Source organism: Conger conger, chromosome 1 (assembly GCF_963514075.1).
Source record: "Conger conger chromosome 1, fConCon1.1, whole genome shotgun sequence".
Lineage (NCBI taxonomy): Eukaryota > Metazoa > Chordata > Actinopteri > Anguilliformes > Congridae > Conger > Conger conger.
The window spans coordinates 68,004,319-68,018,605 of record NC_083760.1 but is presented as its reverse complement, the minus strand read 5'-3'; the positions used below and the strand labels follow the sequence as shown (position 1 = coordinate 68,018,605).

The following is a 14,287-nucleotide window of genomic DNA, read 5'->3' as shown; positions in this document are numbered from 1 at the left end:
TGGGCTTTTCATAATCAAATGTCATATTACACGATGCGATTACAAACAGAAGGCAGTCGGCACATTTTGTTCATTCCCATTCACGGTCAAATCACGGTGTGTGGAAAAACATGCATGAGTTACATGCATAGCCTTTTCTTAAGAGTCACATACTCAAACACTGCATAGGGAGCCAGGGCATACATTTTAGTGCATCACTCTGCATATATCATTCCTGTTGCATTTCAGTTTCACACATTCAACTCTTTTGGCTTTCTGTAGTTCTGTGCAACAGCATAATTAATCACCATTGGGATTCAAGCACGTTTGTTTTTTTTTTCCGTAAACGCGAAACCGGCTGGCACTGGCAGCGCTACCACGCTGTTCCCAACAGCCCCTCTTGCTGCTGGCCTTTTACAGGCTTCAGTCAGAGACGGTCTGCCCACGTGTGCTCTTCAGCACAGTGATCCTCAGGTACTGGTCCTCAGGGGTCGGCTCCGTCCGAATCCAGGGTTACGGTGAGTCTCAGGCCCACGGGGATGTGGTCGGTCAGGCCGGCCAGCTGGGTCACGAAAGTGAACTCCTCCACTTCCTGCCAGGGGAGGAAACGGAGATGAGCAGACGAGAACAAACAGACTTTCCCTGGAGGAGACGTTCCCGGAGATCCCGGTGAAAATAAGCACCGTGATTCATTAATGAGGGTTGTGTTGAGGGGACCACTTACGGTGTGGCACTGTTTATGGAGGGTGCTCTCCCGGTACAGAATGTAGTCTATGCGCCGGCCCACCCAGGGCTGTCCGGGCTCAGGGTAAACCAGGGGGCAGCCAGCCAGAGGGATAGGCTGCGCTATGTAGCATTTCCGCAGTTCCTCCCTCTCCAGCGTCCTGGAGTGGGGACAGAACCATTGTCATTGCCAATTGAATCTGTGTAGGCCGCATGGCCTAGGTCTGAGCCACTTTACATTACATTGGAGAGTCCTATACATTACATCAGGGGTCTCCAATCTTATCCTAAAAGGGCCGGCGTGGGTGCAGGTTTTTGTTTTAACCCAGCAGTAACACTCCTGATTATACTAATGAACTAATCGTGGTCTTTAATCAAGACCTAGATGAGTAGAATCAGCTGTCTTAGTCCTGTGCTAAAACAACAACCTGCACACACACCGGCCCTTTCTGGATAAGATTGGAGACCCCTGCATTACATCATCATTACATTAGAAAGCCCTTTACATTACATTATCTATCTACAGGGAATCATCTGCAGATTACACTCCATAAATCATCCACTTAAAACAATGGATGTTTACTGGGGGGGAAATGAGGTATGATAGTGCTTCTTTATACTTCTGCACAGTCATCGTTATTCTGCAATTACACTTCTTTACAGAAGGGGGTGCTAAACTCCTGAATAACCCCATTTCCCTCAGGAGAGAACAAGGGTTCCATGAGGATAAAACCCTCATGGAAGGCATCTGCTTGGCCCGTAACAAGCTCTTATAAACCAGGCTGTGCCTCTGACTCGGTGTGATCAGCATATAAAACCGAACACTTCAGGTATAGGTTCTCCAGATAGTTACACAGAAAATCCCAAAATGAGTCATTTTCAAGTTCCAGCTAGGCATTGGAAGCTAGGCTAAAAGGATGACCAAATGATAATTGACATTTTCAACTCACAGTAGACCTAGGCTCACTTTAATCCCCTAACTGATTACATTTTTTAGCCAGAAATGATAACTGAACATTGTCTTCCAGAACAATAATCCACCCTACAGATGCACCCATGTTAATGAAATGCACAAACACATTTCCATCAGATAACTCGTTTCCACAGTCATTGTAATGGGACATATGAATGGAGGAGGTGATTCAGAAAGACACGCCATCATAGTGACTTACTCCTGTAGATTATCTGGGGTCTTCACCTCGTCATCATAAAGGGTTGGCTGATTCAGAAGAGTACCTGAATAAACACATACCGATATTTCACACAGAGTGTGTGTGTGTGTGTGTGTGTGTGTGTGTGTGTGTGTGTGTGTGTGAGTGAGAGAGAGAGAGAGAGAGAGAGAGAGAGAGAGAGAGAAAGAGAGAGCATCAATTTGCTAGGAGCAGATGCATATGAGCAGTACCATAGTAACAGGACCATTTACTTTAGTACTTGCTGACAGATTCTTTAATGCTTTTCTTTTTGTCTAATGAAAACAAGGTGTACCCAAACAAAAACAATTTACCCACTTATAAATGCAATAAATTCATGTTTTACCAACTATGATTTCTAAGATGTAGCCTAGCTTTGTCTATTTGTATGTCTTTAGTGGCCAGAGTAGCTAAATAAAATGCAAACACTGCCTGTATCCCATCAGTCTACTAAATCCTGATAATTGTTGGAAAGGACAGGTAGCTGGGATTCCTGTGCTGGTTCTGTGTGAACTAAAGCCATAGAAAATGCTCTGCAACACCACTTGATGCTTATTTTTAAATGCTCTTCAATTCCACTTGAAGGGTTTTTAAAACAAATTATGTAAAAAGAAACACAAAAACAAAAATTCTAAAAATTACAAGTTTTTTTCCACTGCATTGCACTGCACTTTTAACTGGATAAAATAGTGTTTGTTAATCTTAATAAACAAAATTTACATTTTAAATTTACGCTTATGAATAGATCTTCTAGTTCATTAACTAGATTTTTGTTTGTTTGTCTTGAAGTTTGGGAACAAACCAGTAGGCATTTAAAAATACATTTATAGTTTATCAAAAATGTAAAAGTTGTAGCCCAGGGAGATAGAAATGGGGGGTGCAGGTGAAAGTTGTAGCATAGAGTGATGGAGAAATGGGGGTGTAGGTGAAATCTGTAGCAGAGTGATGGAGAAATGGGGGGTGTAGGTGAAAGTTGTAGCCCAGGGAGATGGAGATAAGAGGGGAGTAGGTGAAAGTTGTTGCATAGAGTGATGGAGAAATGGGGGTGTAGGTGAAAGCTGTAGCAGAGTGATGGAGAAATGGGGGGTGTAGGTGAAAGTTGTAGCCCAAAGAGATGAAGATAAGAGGGGCGTCGGTAGAAGCTGTAGCCCAGGGAGATGGAGAAATGGGGGTGTAGGTGGACATACACACCGATAACCCACTGCTTCTCTTTGCCAGGCCCAGCCCTGCAGGGGTCTCTGTAGTCCTCGAACAGGCCATGCTTCTGCTCCAACACATCGTCTGATCAGGGAGGGGAGGGTTAGCTACAATCACACTGTAAAGTACACTGTAAAGCAAGCCAATCAGCTCAGGCAAAGAAGGAACATTTTGGGTAAGGAGCTGATATTGGAATAGCTCTAAGTCTGAGAAATGAGCTAAATGGACCTTAGGCTGGTTGCCCCAGGAAAGTGTAACAGCTGATAACGGCTGTCCTACCTAGAAGGGGCAGCACTGTGTTTTGTAGCACATTAAATGAGTATTTATTACATTTTCAGTCTGGGTCTGTGTTGGAAGCAGTCTGGGGTTACACATGGCACCTTATCCACTTGGACCATTTTATTTCATTTACACACGCACACGCACACGCACACGCACACACACACACACACGTAAACATACAAGCACGCGTGTAAGCATGCACATACACACAGATATGAGACATAAAGGGGAGAGTTGCATACACATTTATACAGCTGCATATTTACTGAAGAAGCTGAATTCAGGTTAAGTACATGGCTGAAGGACACAGCAGTTGCACCCCACTGGGGATTTGGGTCTGCAGCTCTGATTACAAGCTCAGTGGCATAACCAGTGCAGCAGACGGCTGCCCCACTTTAAAAAAAATACCTGCTTTCATGTAGTCTGTGAGGGGATAGAGGTAGAGCCAGAACAACAGTGACAGTTAAAACCATTGTTTTCCTAGTCTATTTAATATTCATTGCAAAGGCTGGAAATAAGCACTCATTGACTAAAAAGCTTTAAGCTAAAGACCATCACAACACACTTTCCTATCATTTATCCTATCACACACACATTCATACACAGGTACAAGTGCACACATATTCATACTCGCGTACCAGGAGAGCAGTTGTCAAAGTTGAAGTCGCCGCAGAGCACGTCAAACACCACCGTTTCGTTGGATTGCTTGGTCTGGGCCTGGAACTCTGCGATCCACTTTGTGACCATGTCCAGCTGTATACATCTGATAGCTCCTTCACCTGGTCCAATACACACATACATGGTGTCATTGCAAATCCCAGAGTGGGACTGGCTGGACATAACATGTCCTATATCAGCCTGTTAGGGGCCATCAGGGCACTTCCTATGTCCAGCTGAAGCAGGGGTCCCCAATTACGTACCATGGAAGGCCGAGAATATGCAGGTTTTCATTCCAACCAATCGCGACACCAGCTAATTTAACGAATTAACGCACCGTCCAGAGAGGAGGGAGGCGATTAGTGAATTCAGCTGGTGTCGTAGTTGAAATTAAAATCTGCATACTCTTGGATCTCCATGGTACATGATTGGGCACCAATGACTAAACCCTCCCCAGAGCTATACAATCTAGTGCTTTATCCCCCCCCATGTTCTGTTTGTAGAAAAATTGCTGACAGTTGTGAAGATGTTTTCACTTAGCATAAATTAGTGTCTTTTAAGGAAACAATAAATCATACAAGCCTTAAATTCAATGACTGCATGGAAATGCCAATAAAACCCTCGTTCTGGTACATTATTTTTATCGATGATTTGGCCGAGTTTCTGTGGCACGCATTTCATTTGAGAAAAGCCTTTGGAAAGATAGATTTAGAGCCTGCGATAATCCCCAAAAGATTTAGGGCTCATTTAATCCCCAAGGATGAGCACAAATTTCTCTTTACAAGAGCAGAAAGCCCTGCTGTTATGACTACAGGCAGCGGACATGAGACCAGCCTTCAGAGGAATACGACAGCCTCACCTTCAGGGGCATGGAGGTGTGTGCAGCTGAAATACCCCACCACATTCTGCTCCTGATTCTGACCAATCAGCACCTGACAACACCCAAAAACCAACCAATCAATGCAAAACGCAACATGGTGTTCATGCATTTCTCAAACGAGATCAATGTTATTTAAATACACTTTTATGTCCGTCTAACACAGGCCGAAGCCATGCAGCCGTTTCACTAAGGTGAGCCTGGTAATAGAGTACTTGTGACAAACAGCATTAGCCTGTTAGTGAAGCTACGCTGCGCATGCAGCGAAACCAATTCTAATAAGACGAGATACAGTATCTAAAGCGCTTTCTTCATCACTGTATACTCTCAAGAAATATACATCCTGACATCTTACCGTTCTAGTGTTGTTACTTTGTCCAGAAGGCTAAATTGCAATTAATAGTCTGTCCTGTCAATAACACATCCTGTCTCAGTTCAGGAACAACTTACAATTAAAATCAGTCATTTAGCAAACTCGTTTAGCCAAAGCAACATGCAAAAAAACATGTTAAACACCACAAAAGTGACCGAGATGGGCACAGCAACAGTAAGCCGAGTGCTGCAGTCAGTGTGCTTGCCTCATGGCCTGTGAGATAAACGGAGTGTGTGAGCTTGACTGACAAGGAGAACTTCCAGTTGGCAGGCTGCAAGAACAACCCATCTGTACAAATGTGATATGGGAAGGAATTATATCACACTTTTATTGGACAGAGCACAACACGGTATTGACACAGTATTTTCTGTTCATACGGTTAATAAACAAAGCAATCGTAACATTAAAGAAAAGTCTGAATAATATAATGAATATTGTATATTAACAAATATTTTGGTAGTTTTATTTTAAATACGCAAATTTGAAATCAAGTTTTTTCTGTTTCTCCAAATATATTGAGATGTCACTAGAATTAATAACTCATAAGTTACATAATATTAACATCGACATGGCTATATCTTCATAATCAGGAGACATTGGGGCAAATTATTTAAAAGTCAGGGGATATACAGGCCCTGGGATGGTCAGGGTGATCTGCCTTTATATCAAGCTAGCTTCTCTTCCTGCATGAATTTTGGTGCCTTTTTTTAGCTATGCCACGCAACCCTACTGGCTCTACATGAGCACAGCCCAACTGTGGGAAGATGTTCCTTTGCTAACACTATAGGCCGACTAACAAGGGTACAAGTGAAGACAAAAAAACAGCAGAATGAAATGAGTGAAATCGTATGAAGTCGCAGCCCCACCTTGACGGCGAGCAGGCCTTTAGCAGCCAGGGCGTCCTCTCCCTTGCTGTTGGGGAAGCAGTGGTACTGCGCTTCCAGCACAGGGTAGCGGCTGGCCAGGAACAGGCCGCTGTTGAAGAACTTGAAGCCAGCGCAGCAGCCGGGCACCTGGCAGGCGTACACGCCCACGTCGTACAGCACGTGCCCGAACAGAGGGCCCAGGGCCGCCGTCAGCTTCTGGGCCGCCCGCTTGTCGAAGACCTCCTCCAGGCACACCATGTCCGTGTTGGCCGGGAACAGCGCGGACACCTCCCAGGGCACGTCGTCGCCCGAGCCCAGCGCTCCCAGCTCCCTCGGCGGGTGCCGGTGCCCGCGGCGGCTCTGCTGGTTGGAATTCTGGTTGAAGTTGGCCGCGGAGGCGGGCGGAGCCGAAGGCTCCGGGTCCTCGCCCTGCAGGTCGATCGCCACGTCCCCCTGGGTCCTGGGGGCCCGGCCGGCCTGGTCCGCGCGGTCCTCCGGGGGGGACTGGTCCTGCTGGCCGGTGGCTCCGTAGGAGGGCGTGGGCTGGGGCAGGAGGCTGCTGGAGGGGCTGAGCGTGCCGCAGCTGCTGGGCGAGTCCACGAAGATGCGGATGCGGGGACGGCTCACGCCGTGCGCGATCAGCTTCCCGATGGCCGTGGCGCGCCGCTGCGTGTGGCCCAGGTTGTTGAACCGCGCCAGGCCGTCCGGCAGCAGGCACAGGTTGCCAGTCACGAACCCGAAAGTGACCTTACTGCTCCCGACCGGCTGCTCCTCCTGAGGGACCGCCGCCTCCTGGTGGTAGGAGAAGGGCCTGCGCGCTGCCTGAAGGGGCGCCCAGAGCAGGAACCCCAGGAGGGCCAGGGGGGCGGTGAGAAGGAAGAGGGTGAAGAAGAGTATGGCCCCAAAGAAGACCCTGAGAGGGTTGAGGTAGCACTCCTGCTCTGCCCGCTGGGCCCGCTCCAGGCTGGTGGAATTGCAGACAGCCAGGATTTTCTCCAGGAACCAGAAGCAGGGCAGGATAAGAGCCCAGCCCACGGCATGCAGGCCCTCCGCACAGCCATTGGAGAAGGGGGACTCCCGTAGGGTCATGACTTGCCTCGACACACCCGCGAGGGGGGAATGGACATCAGGAGTCACCGACGCCACATTGACCTATGGCTCATAAACCTGCTGTGCAATCACAGACAATGTTTAAGTCAAACTTCATAATGTGGATTTTTTTTTTTTAAAGGGTTCAATACTTTTGCAAGAAATAAAGGCAGTGAGTGCAATTATTCTGTAAGCCCTGTACCTCAAAGGAAACAAGGACCAAATGGCCATTGGCTCACATGAGAACACATCTCATGAAGTGGGTGGAATAGACTTAGAGAAACAAGGTGTGGGGGAACTGGTTTGACTCGTTGACTGACTTAGGGGGTAGATGATGTAACAGAAAGGTACTGTATATCATTGGGGTACTGGGTAGAGGATGCATCACAGAGGTACGGATCAAAGAAGTGAATGTGTCTGGATTAGGGAGGTAAACAAGGTCATCACATATTGGCTCACCCAGGCAGATAAAGTAACACAAAGTGAAATTGACTGGATTATGGGGAAGAGGGTTAACAATACTTGGCTCCCATGTTTTCCAACACATCCACTCAAGGAAAGAAGTAGCAGCAAGACTAAACATACTCCTGTTTATAATTGTGAATAAAAACTTAAAAACGCCGCTAGAAACACAACACCACTACACAAGCTGTTTAGTTACCTAAAGTGGAGGTAATTACTTCGCTTTAAACCATAAAAGCCCCTATAACAGCCAACAACTGTAAAGAAAACTGCTCATCAGAAATATCCTTCATCACACAAAAAACTGTCTGGGCCAATCAAAAGCCTACAAAAACTTAAATATCAAAAAGTGAACTATCCCTTTAACAGACACCAATCTAATTAATGGGCAAATCAAAGAAGAGGTGGACATGGACAAAAAAAAGAAATTTTACTGAAGAAAATATTTAACAGGTGCAGTTATTTTATGCAACCTGGCAGTTATTGGCAATGACAGATGAGGCCTCTCCCATTTTCGATATGGCCCTCACACGTAAGAGCCACTTAACGCTCATTACAGAGAGTACAATGTGCCTGTATTTGATAGCTCCGTAAAAACATGCAGACTTGCATTCAGTATTAATTTAACAGATTACAGTTAATGGATTCATTTACAAGGCTTTCAGCTTTAGAAGAAAAAGTCCCAATAACCCTCCTCATCACATGGATCCAAAGAGAGGTCTACAGCACGTTTAACACCAGTCACAAAAATCTGCTATTTATTTTGCTGCCAAAACGTCTGTCAAGATCTAGATGATTTGAACAATCTTACAGTGGTGGTTTTATTCTGTAGATTTTAGTGTGGTATGGTCCTCTAATTGTATAAGCAATACTTTCGTACTTCAACAATTTTGACTAGATTTCCTGTATATCCATCTTTCGTAAAAGTCCCGCTCGAAACCTCCACGTCAACACAAAAGAAGTGCACAGCTAATGATGAAATTCCAATACTTCCGTGACAAGCAAGGGTTCAGAAAGCAGCTTGCAATTATTGCAGCTTAGTAATTAAGCTGCAAAACTTGTAGCTTAATAATGAATTGAAGTGGCAGCTGCACAACAAACAGGCCATTCCAAGGCCAACTCCAGAAGGTAGCACCACAGCACGTTTGGATTTGTCTCTTTTTCTCTGTGCTGGTAGACAATTATAAGATACAAAATTCCTGAAAATTTTAGCTTCATATTCCATGAAAACGCATTTTTCATTGAAGTGTACATCTTTCCACAATAAAAAGTGCTCTCAGATGACAAAATGACACTAAAAATATGTTTACATTTGGAAAATTGGCAGTGTTACCATTACACTGTCGACATATTTTGTGCATTGACCATAGGACTTCCCTCAGTGATCAGAATTAAGAATTAACTCAGTGAGGAGTGACTAAAATACAAACTACACCGGTCTACACAGAGTTTATTGGAATGAATGTCCATTTTGATGCTGAAGACTTGACTCAACCACCTTTAATGCCCACATCCACTGTTCAGACCTACAAACAAACCAGCAGAAACCGCTGGGAAGAGGTTCTTTCAACCATTGAGTTCTTCTACATGCAGTATGATCCAAAGATTCAAAGAAAACTGACGGTTTTAGGAATAACAATCTCAACTAACCTGTCTTTATGCAAGTTTAAACATGTATTCTCTCTGGTGAGGAAATTGGCAAGACTTTGGTTACACCCTATTTTAATGTAAAATTGAATGGATTTATTTTAAAACAGTGATGTAATTTAGCCTGGGAATGATGTCTTTCCATAACGAGATTTGTTTTCCATTTCCATATATTTGATTATAAGTAGAAGGAAGCAATACAAAAAGAGTTACTGAACATGCCATCCCGAAAAACAGAACGCACCCACAGCAATTGAGTAGATTCAGACCTCATTCAGTCTTAATGGTGATGATAATCATAACATACAAGAGAGCACACACTAAGAAAAAAGCCGTATCCACGCAATATATAGCAGCCTGTGATATTATGGATTTTAACATGTAATCCTAAAATTATTTAAATTCAATTGCTAAACTGTGGAAGTTCATTACTAAGGAAAAAAGTACGTTAATAAAATTGATCATCTATGTATTAATGTTATCGGTCGTATAAACTCGGTGATTATCATAATGCGCGAATACAATCAAAATAGGGAAACCACAAAACGACATAGACGAATGGCAGCTGGTGCTCGAGATGGATGACACCCGCCTACTGTCGTCGAGCGAAGTAGGACAGGTTCTGTGAGAAAACTATTAACGTTGGAGTTGAACAAGATGAAGGAGGTCGATATCGCCGTTAATCCACCTCACCAGCTGTACAATTTCACTAATCGCTGGACAGCTTCAGATGCTGCATCTTGCAGGAAGTTCTTGCTGAACTCGACGAGGTTAAACCAAACGTATGGTTTCGGTTCTATGTTGGTTCATGGAACCACACCTTAGTTGGCTAGCTAGGTAAGCTAGAATTGCAGCAAAAGATTGTTAGCTAGCTAAGATACCTTAACCATAGCAACTTAGCGATGCTGCCAACCCTGCTTAGTTAGTCTAGCGACTAACTACTAACTATTATCTAATCGCTAGCAAGCTAAAGAAAGGAAAAATTCATTAGCATAATTAGCTAGCGTTACTTCAGCTCGTTAACTTTAGCACCTGCTATCCAGTCCGTGCTGGCTACCTGCTGCATTCTCTTACCTGAGTGATCCTTTCCGTGGTGTATACGAAGCGATGCTAGTTAGCCAATCAGTTCTCTCCTACATTTCAATATAGGTCTGTTGTATAACTTTCTTAACGAATTCGAAACAGTTGGTTGAAAACACGTCCTATTAATTTTGCATAACAGAGCTCAATATTAGTTCGCTTCCATTGAACTGTCGCTAACGTTAGGCTACTGGTTGAATAGAGCAAACTGACTGCTGTCCTGACTGGTCAATTGGTGCGTACGAAAAGATCGCGCGCCCGCGTTCACATGGCGCGGTCCCGCCTACTTCGGGTTGTCTTTGGTTAGTACGCAAGCGCGCCACCAAGCGCTAGAGTATTGTTGCTCAGTCCATAGTGCTTAGTCTGGTTTCTCATCGGCCATACATTATGCTTTTCTACAATAGACTATCGCATGAGCACCACGCTACCAACTTTTGTGGTTTCGTACATTGCCTATCCCCCTCCAGGGGGCTTTATTCAAGTTCATAAAAAAGCTAATTTGATTCTGATGTTCAGATCGTCTTACTTATTTCACCATGTCAAACCTTTGCATCTAGTACTGAATATTCAGTATTTCAACAATTGTGTAGCATTTTAAGGGTGTAAGGGTGCTTTCACATGCATGTTTGTTTTTTTTCAGTGGAGCTGCAGGGTTGTTGTGGTTGTATTGCACTTCCCAGCACTGTCCGTGTTACAGACGGGGATCCGTTTTCCAGACGTTGTGCTGTACAGCATTCCCCTGTTCATCATTCCCTCATCTACACCTTGCATTGCTTGCATTGCTTATGGTAAAAGTGGGAAAATGTTTCACAAGAAATGCTAAAATGTTGCTGCCAGAGATTTGCGACATAGTTCAGGGTACCTCAGTGGTTCATGCTGCTAAATTTTACAACTCTAAAAATTAATTAGACAAAACAACCAATGATTCATGAAGTTAACTTTATTTTTTTTAAATTTAGTGGCACTGAAGACAGGCTAATGCACTGCTATATCTACCACAGGAAGAGAGGTTTGTTGTCCTGCCTTGCCATGAAGCAAAGGCAGCTGAGCAAGCAGAGCAGATCCTTGAGAAACTTGGAAGGGGCCATTTTGATAACAATATTGCGCAGGAATTCAGGGTTGTTGTAGCCCAGTTCTTCAGCGCTGTAGGAATCTGGCCGCTGTTTGAGGATGCCATAGGTGTTGACGATAGACTCAGCAAACGGGGCATGTATAGGCGCACTGTAGCCAAGCAGGCGTAGCTTGTCCATCAGTTCCAGGTGACGCTGAGACAGGTCATAGCGGTAGTCCTCATCCACTTTCCCTGTCAAAGAGTGCTTAGAGATCTGCAGGAGGAAGGGCAGTTGATCAACACAGTCTAAACTAAACAAAAAGTTACAAACATCAGACAACAAAGTTTTGGAAGGGTACAGCTTCACAACCATAAACTCCAAAGCAGGGGTGTCCAATCATGTGCCATGGGGGGCTGTGTAACAGGAAATAGGAAGTACAGGAAATATTTGAACCCCTGAAACTGCTCCTACAGCAATGCTGGCTCAGTGCTCTTTCATAGTTCCTGATAGTGTACAAATGTTGAACCCACAACAAGTCTTACATTACTCACCTGAAGTATCTTTTCGGGTATGTTGAGTACAGTGAAGCCATACAGTCTGCTCTGGCCTGGGAATACATAAAACAGAATACGCCGTTCCAGCTGGAAGGCAACCTCTCCCACCAGTCGCTCCAGCTTCTTAAATTCTGAAGGAACTGCAGAGAAGGAGAGATGATGATTTATCCTATGCTGTGAAGTGAAGCTTATGTAATCGTCCATGTTTGTTAGATACTATTTGTGTTTCTGGGAACAGGATGATACAAGTGTTCTATAAAAGCAGATTTGGATTCAATTTGGTAAAAACATTAATGTGACAAGGAAGATGTGATTTTTAGGCAACTCTTGAGAATTGTCCATTTAAAATAGTCTAACAAGTGCAGCTTTATTCTTAAGACAATAGTCCACCCTGAATCTGCATCCAGATAGAAAATAAAAATTGCATAATAAAATTCAATGTGTGTCATGAAGTTTGTTTCTAAAAAACTGCAAAGATGCCTTGACAATTAGAAACCATCAAAATCATCAGTGTTTTGCCGTAAGATACATAAATCTTCAGTAAAGCTCGGTGAGTGCTAGCTTGTCATAAATACAGTCAGGTGATCTAGGTACAGGTTTTTCCACACACCTTTCCCCACCAGAGACAGTTGAGCGCTGTCTACAAACTGTTCCTTTTGAATCTTTTTCAGTGAGGAAACCTTTTCTAGCGACTGAATGGTCAATGGAGCGGATTCTTTCAGTGAAGTATTTGGCTGATCATTGTTAAATCGTCCTTCTTCCATAGTGTCTTGCCAACGAAGCGTCATTTTCCTTCCTGGGAAAATATTAAAAAGGCCTAATTTCACAGCAAAGTGAAAGGTTAAACCAACATCCAGACCCGTGATTGCGAATCGGCTTTGAACCTGAACCCAGAGCACCCCTAGATGTCGTCTGATTAAAACCATTTCAAACAGTTTTTCAAAATTCCACAACCGCCCCCTAACTATAGATTCGGGCAATTGCAGTTTAAGGGCATGAAAAATAAATACCTTTATTTTCCGTCACATCGATGGGTCGCTGCGTGGACAGCTTGGACTGTAATTCATAGTTCTCTCTCACTATATCTAGCATCATTCTCAAATCGGAATTTTCATTACGCAGTTTATCCAGTTGCGAGCACAGTGCCTCGTAGTTGTCATCCATCTTAGTCCAAAGTGTAGCTTCACAGATTCCTCATTGAATTGTGGTGCTCTAGAATAACGTTGCACGGCGGAATTTTATCTGCCAGTTTGACATTTATGTAGAAAAGTAGTACGCCATTCCTCTGTGATGTCACACGTTAGCCGTTCTTTTCATTTGTTCTGACTGAAAAGTTACCTTGTTAGACTTTTCCAACGAACAAAGGTGAATGCGCGAGTTGTACGCTGAAATATAGCCAGTTTGGTGTAGATATTCGTGATGTGGACCTACACATTTCAGCAATCCATAAAGGTGCAATGTTACTTATAATTGCATGTTAAGTTAAATATACCTGTTCCTGACATGACAAAATGTGCAGGTCATACGGCTGAAACATTTCCTTGAGTATTACACAAAAAGTAGAGCTGGTACAAAGCAAGCTTTGCGGCAATTCTGTGTCTGGGCTATAGGAACAAAGTAACTGTTCAGCAGGTATACAACAATGTTATAGTTCTATTTGTCTTAGTTTGCAAATGGAATTTCATTGTAACAAACAAAATTGGAGACAAAAAAGGTGACTGTCTTTAGATATCTCTTACAGAGGAAGAGTGCTGCCTAAAGTACACCAGGACATCCACAAACGCCTGCAGTTTGGTATACAGTTTCCTTAAATTATTTATTTAGCTGATGCTTTTATCCAAAACAACTTACTGTTGTTTAGACTAAGCAGGGGGATGATTCTCCCTGGCGCGATGTGGGGTTTAGGGCCTTGCTCAAGGGCCGGGCAGATCTTATTGTGGCTACAGCGAGGCTTGAACCACCAACCTTCCGGGTCCCAGTCATATATCTTAGCCACTAGGCTACAGGCTACATTAATGTTAATGCTAAACTACTATATTTAATGAAAAGCATCACACTCTATTATATTTGCATGCAGTATGTAAACTGTATGGAAATTCAGCAAAATGGCAAGCATCTCATTTCACTGGCCTGCCATGTCTATCTTGCATCACTGTGTCGTGGCTGAAGTCACATTGTGCCAAATAAAAACATGAAAATCCTCAATCACTGCATTCCATTCATTTAGCATGTTTTTCATCATCAGTGCATATCGGCAAA

The 14,287-nt window shown here is 43.8% G+C and overlaps 2 protein-coding genes across 5 annotated transcripts; both read right to left on the bottom strand.

Annotated features, from left to right (window-relative positions):
- Positions 1–345: 345 nt before the first annotated feature.
- On the bottom strand, positions 346–10,687 carry smpd5 (sphingomyelin phosphodiesterase 5). 4 transcript variants are annotated; one of them, XM_061239903.1, is made up of 8 exons: positions 10,417–10,687; positions 6,145–7,314; positions 4,888–4,960; positions 4,010–4,150; positions 3,084–3,173; positions 1,875–1,938; positions 704–863; positions 346–571 (listed from the first exon to the last, which is right to left on the bottom strand). In XM_061239903.1, the coding sequence occupies exons 2-8, from the start codon at positions 7,231–7,233 to the stop codon at positions 464–466; spliced, it is 1,725 nt and encodes a 574-aa protein (XP_061095887.1). In that variant the 5' UTR covers positions 7,234–7,314; positions 10,417–10,687; the 3' UTR covers positions 346–463. The 4 variants fall into 4 exon arrangements, with proteins under 4 accessions (XP_061095887.1, XP_061095894.1, XP_061095903.1 ...); XM_061239910.1 differs by having other exon boundaries at positions 6,145–7,311; XM_061239919.1 differs by lacking the exon at positions 10,417–10,687 and adding an exon at positions 10,036–10,274.
- A 727-nt stretch (positions 10,688–11,414) lies between these two features.
- LOC133139858 (speriolin-like protein) lies at positions 11,415–14,226 on the bottom strand. The gene is made up of 4 exons (XM_061259308.1): positions 13,039–14,226; positions 12,639–12,824; positions 12,026–12,168; positions 11,415–11,747 (listed from the first exon to the last, which is right to left on the bottom strand). Exons 1-4 carry the CDS (start codon positions 13,190–13,192, stop codon positions 11,415–11,417), a joined length of 816 nt encoding a protein of 271 aa, XP_061115292.1. The 5' UTR covers positions 13,193–14,226.
- Positions 14,227–14,287: the final 61 nt, after the last annotated feature.

Excerpts from the sequence above, each read along its gene's own strand:
- LOC133139858 (XM_061259308.1), bottom strand. The coding sequence starts at position 13,192 with ATGGATGACAACTACGAGGCACTGTGCTCGCAACTGGATAAACTGCGT. Across the intron at positions 12,825-13,038 it reads CGATGTGACGGAAAATAAAG|GAAGGAAAATGACGCTTCGT; the intron begins GTATTTATTTTT and ends ATATTTTCCCAG. Across the intron at positions 11,748-12,025 it reads TACCCGAAAAGATACTTCAG|ATCTCTAAGCACTCTTTGAC; the intron begins GTGAGTAATGTA and ends TTCCTCCTGCAG.
- smpd5 (XM_061239903.1), bottom strand. The coding sequence starts at position 7,233 with ATGACCCTACGGGAGTCCCCCTTCTCCAATGGCTGTGCGGAGGGCCTG. Across the intron at positions 3,174-4,009 it reads CTTTGACAACTGCTCTCCTG|ACGATGTGTTGGAGCAGAAG; the intron begins GTACGCGAGTAT and ends CTCCCTGATCAG. Across the intron at positions 572-703 it reads TCCATAAACAGTGCCACACC|GAAGTGGAGGAGTTCACTTT; the intron begins GTAAGTGGTCCC and ends CTCCCCTGGCAG.